The sequence below is a fragment of the Mytilus trossulus genome, unplaced genomic scaffold (genome assembly GCF_036588685.1).
Source record: "Mytilus trossulus isolate FHL-02 unplaced genomic scaffold, PNRI_Mtr1.1.1.hap1 h1tg000233l__unscaffolded, whole genome shotgun sequence".
NCBI lineage: Eukaryota > Metazoa > Mollusca > Bivalvia > Mytilida > Mytilidae > Mytilus > Mytilus trossulus.
In genome coordinates, this window is record NW_026963314.1 from 2603064 (window position 1) to 2615364 (window position 12301).

Sequence of the window (12301 nt, forward strand, 5' to 3'; positions counted from 1 at the left end):
GGAATCCATTGTCAACGTCATAAACAAGGTGATATATGGTCAGTGACTGTATATCACATATGAATATACAGTCAATGCAATTTGACTGCTCAAATAACACAGTTGCAGTATATAATAGGATTAAACACATTTTTTCTAGAGGTTTCGATGTGTAAACCGGGGCGGTTAACTCGCAAACTGAATAAAAAGTCCGAAGGACTTTTATGTCAAGTTTGTGAGTTAGAGACCAGGCCTTGAAGGCATAAAACTTTGCTCAGTGCTCGGAGCACAAAAATCATGCTCGAAAGTTTTATGACTGTGAGGCCCGGTTTACACATCAATAATCTCTAGAAAAAATGTGTTTAATCCTTAAAATTCTTCAGTCAAACATACGCTATTATTAATTTACATTATTACTTTCAAATTGATGGCTACTATATGTACCATCAGAAGCACAATGACATGTCGTAACTAAGGAGTACGCCGCCATCTTGACTTTCTATAAATTTAAATGTTCGATAAATGCAACAGAATCTAAAATGAACTAGCACCTACCTCAAAAACTTCATTTCAATAAGTTAATATCCGAATTTGAAGCGTACAAGTAACGAAATAATCTTTCGTCTGAAAGTTTTCAATTGTATGACTTCGTGTTTTGCCATGACGTAACTTCGCCAAATCATTTGTGAAATTTCCCGGAATTTTGTTCAAATTTTATTTTATACATTTTCAAAGCTTTAGTGCATTTTTTTTATTTCTCTTTTTTTGTTATATATGCATTAGAATAGAAACAACTGTTATGCAATTGTTTTATAATCTCAACTTGCTAAAAAAAATCCCAGTATCCCTGCAAGAGTGTTTATCGCGCAAGAATAGATTACAAAAGTAGTTTCGGAAACATGGTTTATCGAAGTGTAAACCAAGAGAAAAATTATACTTGACCAATCCAATTCAAGTATTTTTAGATATGCAAATGATATAAGAATTATATGCAAATACTGCTTGTGGAGTTTTAATTCCTCGAAGGTATCACCATTCCAGTAGTCAGCACTTCTGTGCTGACATGCATTATCATAGATATGGTCATAATTATAAATCAACTGTTTACAAAACTTTTGAATTTATGAAATACAAAGGCTTTTCTACCTCTGGAATAGATAACCGTAGCTGTATTTGGCCAAATGTTAAAGAATTTTGGTCCTCAATGCTCTTCAACTTCGTTCTTTATTTGCCATTTTTAATTTGTATGGATTGTGTCACTGGTTAGTCTTTTCTAGACGAATAAACGCATCATAGATACCATGATTGAAATTTTATATTTACGCCAGACACGCGTTTCATCTACAAAAGACTCATCAGTGACGCTCGAATAAAAAAATGTTAAAAGGCCAAATAAAGCACGAAGTTAAAAAGCATAAACGCGCGTCTGGTGTAAATACCAAATTTAATCCTGGTATCTATGATGAGTTTATTCACCAATACAGGATAGTAATACAACAATAATAAGTGTGATACAAAGTATCTTAAGATTCAATTTGGAATTCAACTTGACAATAATCCAAAGCGCACACAGGATGACATTAGACGATACGAAAATACATATCATAAAACAAGTGTTTCTTGTGGATTGTCGAAACTACACGATAATTGACTTAAGAGGCCGAGGTGCCACCAATTAGCATAGCACAACAACTATTGATTAAACGACACTAATTCTAGCAAACTCTGCGAATAAATCGAGCGGAAGTGCTTGAAAGCTAATCATGCATCTCTTTATGTTTAAGTAAATGTAAAACAGACTGTAATAAGTACCTGCAGAACGTCAGTTCACCTAAAGATGTCCCTTCTTTTATTTTCGTTTAGTTGCTTCTAAAATGATGTAAATACCCGATTTGCTTCTGTAATACATGAATGACACGCACTTATTTCAATTGCTGTTGAGATTAGTTAGCAAAAATATAAACGAGACCAACAACTTTAAAGATATGAATGACAATGAACCTTCTAATTATCTATTTGAATTTCCGTCTCTTTCATTATGAAAACGATAATTCATCATAACATGTATCCACTTTGATCTTTCTGTATTCCAGAAAAAGCACATGTAGGTCAAATGAGAGATCTACAAAAGCTGCATATTATGTAATAAAAAAAAAAATCCCGCCCCTAAAACATAATTATGTGTACTAGTTATGTAAAATTGTACGTCACAAAAAAAATCCGAAACCGAGAAAAGAACGAAAGAAACACACGAACACATACAATGAACACATACAAGAATAAAACAAATGATACAGCCTTCTGACGTTAGGGCAGTCGCAAAAACGTGGCGGGTTCGAACACAAACGTTTTGCAGCTTACCTTTGTGTTCAAAAAAATTTTCAGCACACTATTGCAATCAGTATAAAACAACATCTTAACACCATTGTAATCAAAATAACAAAAAAATCGGAATACCATTGACAAAACAATAAAAAGCAGAACCGAAAGCGGTGTTTCATAGTTGTTTAAGATAACATATATTTTTCAAAATGAAAATTAAGATCTGTATAATTTTACTATCCTACCATAAATATATCATAAACATTACAGGTATGGGAGGTTCATTGGGAATTGGAGTATATATAGTAATATCATATGTGATTAAACATCAAGCTGGTCCATCCGCAGTGTTGTCTGTTATAATAGCAGGTGTTGCAGCGTTGTTATCTGGTATGTAGTATATAAAGTAACATCATATGTGATTAAACATCAAGCTGGTTCATCCGCAGTGTTGTCTGTTGTAGTAGCAGGTGTTTAGCGTAGTTATCTGGTTAGAAATGCATATAGTAATATCATATGTGATTAAATAAAAGTCGGTCCATCCGCAGTGTTGTCTTTTATTATAGCAGGTGTTGCAGCTTTGTTATCTGGTTATGTTTCATCGAATCCATGCAACCACGTTATCATATTTTAACATTGTATATATTTGCGAGTTTATTTTTATGTATAAAGTGTTAGTTATATGCTGTTATTGCTTTTAATGACATGAATGAAATAGAGTAGTTTGAAAAACAAACTTTCGTTATAAAAAAAACCCTACAACATTGTACAAGTTGTTATAGTCCATCAGCTGGTAGGGCAAAAATTCAGTTCTGTGTTACACCCCAGGGTACCGCAATTTTTTTGCATAAATTTAAAGAGTAATATCTGAAGAATATTTTAAGAGGTGTTAGACTTTTGAAAAAGTGTCCAAAAGGGGTTAAAAGGGGACTTATTTCAGGGTATATCAAAAGTTTTGTTTTGCACATTATTACAGAAAAATGTAAAAATAACCAAGTATTCAGTACTATACTTTTTATTAAATGGAACACATCATATCTTATTAAAACGCAGGCTAATTTTTAATTAATTTTTAAATCGTAGAGGACCAAGAAAAAAAGGGAGAGAGTCAATTTCCAAAAGTCATGATTTTGAATGAAAAGAAGCATACGTACTAATTTTCTTGATTAAATGGTATATTTTTTTCACATTGAAACATATAGCATAAAGTATATAAAGCCTGTTGGAAAAAAAATTAAAGGTAAGAAACAAAAACATAGAATCAACGACAATCACAAACATAGGCAATCGCATTCATGAATTAACTCACATATTAAAACACACAAAACTGTCAGGGTTTCTAGATTTCTATTTTTTTTTAATTTAACAACCGCATCACCACATTTTAAGGTCACACATAAGGTCAATCCATAGAATCATCATCAGTTTAGTCACCTGCATCTACCGAAATATCATTATCATCTTTTCCATTATCTTTGTCGTCATCATTAGCAATATCAACGATTTGATAATGCTTATATCTACAAGCTTTCGAGCATTAACATACAGCTATTTGTTCAGGATAAACCTTGTTGAACAAATGAACATCTTTTTTGGCTCAACCAGCTTTACACGAACAGCACATCAGAATTACCAAAGCATCTAACGCTGGTGGTTGGTCTAGAAAATTGATACTGATTAAACCGCTCTAAACAATCCAACCATATTTGTTTGGCAACAGACCAGTGTTGTGTTTAAGAGAAGATTTACAAATCTTCGTCTGAAAGTTTGCTTGTTTAATGTGCTTTAACATTGCATCTTTTGCATTTCAAAATATTCTGATCTTTATTTATCGATATTTTTAATTTCGTAGCCATATATAGAACACGAAAACCTCTCGAGTGTTTTGACAACTCTTCGCCAACCTCTTCCAAGGTTTCACCAAGATGGAATAGACCTTCTAAAAACTCCACATAACGTTTAAAAAAGCCGAATGCTTTGCCTTTTTTATACCAGACAAAACACGTACTGAATCACAACCTGTATTGGCGAAAAATCCTGGCAGTTTTCTACAAACATTCTCACCAAATTTGCACACATTGATTGCACATTTAATAATCTGCATTTGGGGGATGTATCTGTCAGACTTACAATGTTAGAATTGATATGCAACTGTGAAAATAGTAAGCACATATTTCCACAACAGTGTCAGAAGGTATTTTAACAATGGAGTCGTTACCTTTGTCAGCTGCTTGTTTTTGCATTTTATTAAGAAACATTTTTTATCGGCGTCTTCCTATTTAATTATAAGCTAAAACCATTCTACGCTATTTCATTTTCAGCATATATTTTGTGGCACATACTTCCTTGTGATACAGATAAATCAATACATTCAAGTGTACATCTGTAGGATTGTTTACTCTTTTCAAAACAAAAGAATTCAACAAAAGCAACTTTGTTTCCCCCAACTAACAAACATTTCTTCCATTCCCAAGAACACGACTGTTATGGTTTAGAACTTATGGTAATGATTTGCCCTCCCAAGGACCTGCCGTTCTAATTTCGTTATGAATATTGTGCGAAACTATTCAGAGACAAAATCAATGCAGGACCACTTTTCGTAACTAAAAGAATGGTTTTTAAAATAACAATTGCCAAATCAAAAAAAGTGCTTGGTATCCTAGTTATGGTTTGAATAACTGCCATGTCATCAAATATCCACATATACTTTCCTTAGGAATGAGCCTTTTCAGGACAGGTTTTTATTTTTCATTACATGTGTACCATCAAAGTTTGCAAGAGACACTGGAAGAGGGCCTAATTCAAACTGGAGAACCTATCGCATAACTTGTCTGGGATATGACAAGCAGGCGACATTTTTTTTCATCTGCTCTCAATGTTTTTTTGTTCTTATCAGCCATTAACTGGTTGCATTTTATTTCCTTTTTTGAATATGTAAGCAATGATTTTCTTTTGAGTGTTTTGAAGATATCGGTTGACTTTTGAATAAGCCGTTCCGTAATGAAAATTTCTGAAGCAAAATTACCCTTTTCATACGCATTAAATATGTCGCACATTGATTCCGAAGAAGCAACAGAACTCGAGAACAAGCCATATAACTGCTCAGATGTTACAATGGAATTGGCCATATTTGCAGTGTCTGAAACAGTTTCAAAACATCAGTTTCGACTCGCTTCATTGGAGTTTTTCTGAGTTCTTTTGGGGTGGATGTTTCAGGGTTAACCATTCTTACCAATTCTCGAAATTTTAATGATATTGAAGCTCTTTCATGTGCATTTATCAACCAACGCTTATCAGAATTTTTATTTTAACTGAAACCAACAAAGCCATTTGTTTGTATCTTTAAGAAACCTAAGAAAGTAAAAAGTATTGTCAAACCCCACAACTGACTATTTGACGTTCGTTCAAAGCGATGTTTGTCGAATGAATGACTTAACAATCTAAAGTCAATCACTTTATAGCTAAAACACAAAATGTTATCAAGCACACCTTTATTGAGTTCGATAGAGTGCACCTTTTTTGAACGCAAAAAAAATCACCTTAATTTGTATTTTTTTCATAAATATTTCGTTACACATTCACTATATAAAATAACTTGACTCACAAAAACATCATAAATCGACAATTAAAGGTTTGTTTTCAGTTGCAAATTGATAATGCTATTGTGTGAATACATTGTACATGTTGTATACTGAATCAAAGACGGTAATTTGATGATTTCCGGTATTTCACGAGTATTTGCACGTACATATATTTTATTAATTAATTCATATTTTAGATGATAAATAAATACTGCAAATGATTTAAACATTGCATAATGATTAATTCTCAAAAGTTTAATTAACTAAAACGGCGCGGGTAATTGTATAACGAATGTCTTTACGAAAGGAGAAAATATGCCTCAATTTGAACCCAAAAAATCGGATTGTTTGTAATGTAAAAAACATGTTTTTTAAACAAAAAATCTTCCGTGTTACATTTAATATGCTAAGTTTTCTATCTGTTTTAGTTGTTTAAACCTATACTTTTTTTTTAATCGATTTATATTAAAAAAAACTTTTGGAAGGGACGTTTTTAATTCTCTTTTGGACACTTTTATTTTAGTCTAACACCTTGTATTTTATCAATAAGATAATGAAGTTGAATTCTATCCAAAAAAATCGCGGTACCCTGGGGTGTAACACAAACTCCTTAACTAGCGCGCTTTTGAGAACTAGCTGATGGACTATTACATGGTGAGGATACTATTATCTTTATAGTAGACAAACAAAATTCTATAGGTTGTGCACATACTAAATGATAACAAAAAATCACAGTTATAAAGAGAAACAGTGCTTTGTGTTAGTACATACGATTATGTCCGGAAATTTGTTCAACAAAATTATCAATTCTGGTCCCGTTACAACAATAAATTTATTGAAAACCATTTACAAACAAATAGCTTAAACAGAGAAATCCATTGTTCATGTAAAGTATTCTGATTATAGGCAAAGAGAGAAATTTTATTAGCGTAATAATTCAATCTCTCCATTAATAAAAAAGCTGTAACGATATGTATGGTATGTATAATGCTGGTAATCAATATAGTTATATCAATACTATTATGTTGCAAGCATTTAACCAGGAAAATGTATCGGTGCAGTTTATTATAACCGTTGGTCCCAGTCTCTGACCAAAAGCCTGTTTATTGATGTTTATTATGTAAACCGTGGGTCTTAATACTACCAAACAAACAGAAACTGGTGTCTGCATACTGCTTAAATGCACCATATGTGGACGGTGGAAAAATTCCCTTAACTACCACTACCTCGGTGCAGGTTCTGTATGAACTGAAAGTCCAGAATGGCACCGTATGAATAAGATCAAGCGTCTTGTTTTTTTTGTTGTTGAACTGAGCCTCAATTGGTAGATGTGAAACACAAGATCAGGATCAAGCGCATCGGTGCTTAGGCTGATCAATTAAAATCATTAACTGTATATTCTAGAAGGAGCCTTTGTTCTGTGATGCTTCTGTATTTCTGCAAGTCCCTAGTTAAATGTATTGTCCAAAAGAGCACATCGAGCAATAAAAACTGGTAACCTGGATGTTAATTAATTTACACATGGTCTAAATGTATTCACCTCCCCCATAATACTAGTAATTAAAAATTTAAAGATGTGGTAGGATTGCCAATGGGACAACTCTCCACTAGATTGTTCATTTTCCCTAGCTTTTTACTTTCTCATTTATGTATTTAGTTTCATTACTTGTTAAATTATTTTATCGTTTACTGATGGTTGATGTCTTTATGTCCAGTGGCAAAAGTTCTATGCATGCATGATCAGGACCAGAAGATATTTTCAACAAGTACAATGTGTACGGTCTGAAAAAGAGGGTGTCCGACATGAAGCTGGGGATTTTATACTGCCTTATGAAAACTAGGTTATATTGGATATGAATCGAAATTATTTCAAAGGGCTACCTATGGAAAACTGCAAGAGCGTGACATTCTCATTCAACGAGGCATTGAATTTATCTTACAAATTCTGACATGATACGGCTGTGTACTTGTACACCCCGCAGTGCCAAATGAACGGCTCATTTTCGAAAACAGATTTTTCTACCGGTCAGAGGAAAATAATATCGACTAAACTTCTTGTGATCACTAATAGGGGTGCAGTATCGCTTTTGACTATATTACGATATATGTTGTTAAATGTTGAGTTATTATGTATTGTTATATATTCATAACAAGATACGATGTTATATTCCCTTAGAATAACATAATAGCAAATGATAAGACTTTTCAAACTGTTCATTTATATATGTTTCTCTTTTTATATGTTATCGCAAAACAATGGTACCTTCAAAATTTTCTGTTAATGTTCAGAAAGTACATTATTAAGTCCTAAATTGTTTTACGTTGATTAATGAATATGGGGATATAAATATGCATAATATTTTGAACATAAAACTTTTAATATCCATTTTTGTGTTAAATGATGAAAACCAAACACACGTTTTCCATTAGGAACTGCATTACACACATGTGGATGTTTTTGTAGAAAAATTATAAATTTTAAGGTGAAATAACGCCAGTCTGACTGTGAACAGTAATAAACGAAGCATCCCATCGATTTATATATCATAGTTTTATGTCACGTCGACTCCGGCTGCAACAAAATGAGCAGTGAAAAATTGCCTAAAACTTCAATCAGGTTAATGGCATATTGTTGTATAATATTATCAGATGGGGGACTGTTTAACATCAAGCATGTATATCGATGACCTTAATAGGGTCAAGTATTACGATGAATTAATCTTAACTAGCAAACTTGCGGTCTGATATTTATGTAAAAAACAATAAACCATTAACCAAAACGACATACAACAACCGACAACCGCTGTTATACATGTTCCTGAATTTTGAACAATTTAAAAAAGGCCATTGGATGAGATAACATTTTAAATAATCTATACGTTTACTTTTCTACATTGGCTAAAGGAATAGGGGGAGGGTTGAGATCTCATAAACATGTTTAACCCTTCCGTATTTTAGCGCGTGTCCCAAGTCAGGAGCCTCTGGTCTTTGTTAGTTTTGTATTATTTTAATTTTAGGTTCTTGTGTACAATTTGGAAATTAGTATGGCGTTCCTTAATCACAGAAATAGAATATATTTGTTTAAAGCCAGCTGAAGGACGCCTCCGGGTGGGGGAATTTCTCGTTACATTGAAGACCTGTTGGTGACCTTCTACTGTTGTTTTTTTATTTGGTCGGGTTGTTGTCTCTTTGACACATTCCCCATTTCCATTCTCAATTTTATATTATACGAGAAGACCTCGTTTTGTGTGTCGCTTCTCTTTCTTTCCAAAATAAATAAATCATCATGACTCTGTGTTCTTTAGGTAACATGCATGTTACGTTGAAGGCCGTACTTTAACCTATAATGGTTTAATTTTTAAATTGTTATTTGGATGGAGAGTTGTCTCATTGGCACTCACACCACATCTTCCTATATCTATAGTCGTATTTGTCATCCATTCTTATGATTATTCAGATGGAGTTATCTTGGGAGACAAAATAGGTGTTCGGATGTTGTTTCCGTTATCAGACTAACTTATAGTCACAGATAAGACTTCCGGTTTTAAACATACACAAGAACAACCAATCGTATGATAGATTACAAAAATTAAAAATAAATAAGCCAATCAGGGCGTTTTCCATATCATGGGTTTTAGATCACAAGAACCACAACTATTAAACAGTTATGTTTACCTGTTATCTACCTGTAAAAGAGGAACGAAAGATACCAAAGGGACAGTCAACTACGATTATACTACTATAATATACTGAGACTCTCTGTATTCTGTCTACTTTTTTTCTGAAATATTTACTATCTAAGGGGTCATACCAGTTGCATATACATTGAAATAAGTAAAACATGTGGAAACAAGAATGTGTCCATAGTATACGAATGCCAAATCGGCACTATCATTTACTATGTTTAGTGGACCGTGAAATGGGGTAACATCTCTAATTTGGCATTAAAATTAGAAAGATCATATCAAAGGCAACATATTTACTAAGTTTCGAGTTGGTTGGACTTCAACTTCATCAAAAACTACCACGACACCAACTTCAACCTGAAGCAGGACAGACGGATGGACGAACGAACGAACGGACGAACAGACTAGAAAACATAATTCCCATAAAGCGGGCATACAAATTTATTGTTGAAGGTGAAAAAGTGAAAACTTTAACCTAAAGCCAAACAGAAGGACAGACGAACTAATGAACGGACGAACAGACTAGAAAACATAGTTCCCATAAATAGGGCATACAAATTTATTGTTGAAAGTGAAAGTAGGGTAGAGATTAGAGGGAGGCATGACTTGTTCGGGACGTCGGGATCGAGTGTTATGAAGCACGGGATTTCGGGATTGATCTTTACGGGATGCGGGAATACCTTTTTTTTAGCTCATCTGGCCTAAAAGGCCATGTGAGCTTTTCTCATCACTTGGCGTCCGTCGTCGTCGTCGTCGACGTCGTCGTCGTCGTTAACATTTTTTCAAACATCTTCTCCTCTGAAACTACTGAATGGATTTGAATGAAACTTAGCATGACTGTTCCTTAGTATATCCTGCACAAAATGTGCGCTTCGATTTTTGATCCGTCAAACAACATGGCCGCCGTTACTTAAAATAGAACATAGGGGTCAAATGCAGTTTTTGGCTTATATCTCAAAAACGAAAGCATTTAGAGCAAATCTGACATGGGGTAAAAATGTTTATTAGGTCAAGATCTATCAGCCCTGAAATTTTCAGATGAATCAAACAAACAATTGTTGGGTTGCTGCCACTTAATTGGTAATTTTCAGATGAATCAAACCAAGCATTGTTGGGTTGCTGTCACTTAATTGGTAATTTCAAGGAAATTTTGCAGTTTTTTGTCATTATCTTGATTATTATTATAGATAAAGATAAACTGTAAACAGCAAAAATGATCAGCAAAGTAAGATCTACAAATAAGTTAAAATGACCAAAATTGTCAATTGACCCCTTAAGGGGTTATTGTCCTTTAATGACAATTTTTCACAATTTGTTCATCATATTTGCTAACTTTAAAAAATCTTCTCCTCTGAAACTACTGATCGGATTTGGTTAAAACTTAGCATGATTGTTCCTTAGATTATCCTGCACAAAGTGTGTGCTTTGATTTTTTATCCGTCCAAAAACATGGCCGCCGTTACTTAAAATAGAACATAGGGGTCAAATGCAGTTTTTGGCTTATATCTCAAAAACGAAAGCATTTAGAGCAAATCTGACAGGGTAAAAATGTTCATTAGGTCAAGATCTATCAGCCCTGAAATTTTCAGATGAATCAAACAAACAATTGTTGGGTTGCTGCCACTTAATTGGTAATTTTAAGGAAATTTTGCAATTTTTGGTCATTATCTTGAATTTTATTATAGATAAAGATAAACTGTAAACAGCAAAAATGATCAGCAAAGTAAGATCTACAAATAAGTTAATATGACCAAAATTGTCAATTGACCCCTTAAGGGGTTATTGTCCTTTAATGACAATTTTTCACAATTTGTTCATCATATTTGCTAACTTTAAAAAATCTTCTCCTCTAAAACTACTCAACTAAATTCAACCAAACTTCAACTGAATGATCTGTAGGGTGTATAAAATAAAGTTTGTGCTTTATTTTTTATTTCGTCAAAAAACATGGTCGTCATGGCTAAAAATAGATCACAGGGTAAAATGCAGTTTTTGGCTTATATCTCAAAAACTCCAGCATTTAGAGCAAATAAGACAAGATGTTAAAGTATTTATTAGGTCAAGATCTACCTGTCCTGTAATTTTCAGCCGAATTGGGTAACTGGTTTTTCAGGTATAATGCCCCTGAATTGATGATTTTAAAGAAATTTTGCAGTTTTTGGTTATTATCTTGAATACTATTATAGATACAGATAAACTGTTAATAGCAAAAATGTTAAGCAAAGTAAGATCTACAAATAAGTCAATTTGACCCAAATTGTCAATTGACCCCTTAAGGAGTTATTGCCCTTTAAAGACTTTTCACAATTTGTTCATCATGTTGACTTACTTTAAAAAATCTTCTCCTTTGAAACTGCTGTATCAATTTCAGCCAAACTTAGGCTAAATGAGTTTTAGAGTATCTAGTATAAATTTTATATTTCATTTCCTTGTATGTCAAGAAACATGCTCATATGGCTAAAATAGAACATAGGAGAAAATGATTTTTTTTTGCTTTTGAAGAAAATAGGACGATTCAAAGAACATTTAAATAAATTGAAAAGCCAAAATAATCATTGATGAGAGATTTAATAAAAAAAATTCAGGTGAGCGATTCAGGCTCTTGAGAGCCTCTTGATTTTTAATTTCGGGATGTCGGGATATGAATTACGTTAAAATACGCACCTCGTGATTTCATGTTTTTAAGCCTGGGGTTTATGAATCAGGGCCCCTCAAACCACCCCTAAAATGAGC

General features: G+C 33.2%; 1 protein-coding gene across 1 annotated transcript in view; it reads left to right on the forward strand.

The window, feature by feature from the left end:
- The window catches only part of LOC134701185 (cationic amino acid transporter 3-like), a 43828-nt gene that overhangs the window by 21543 nt on the left and 9984 nt on the right, over nt 1-12301 (forward strand). The window contains exon 3 of the mRNA XM_063562323.1: nt 2572-2691. Coding sequence (XP_063418393.1) covers nt 2572-2691 — 120 coding nt within the window. The remainder of the gene's footprint in view (nt 1-2571; nt 2692-12301) is intronic.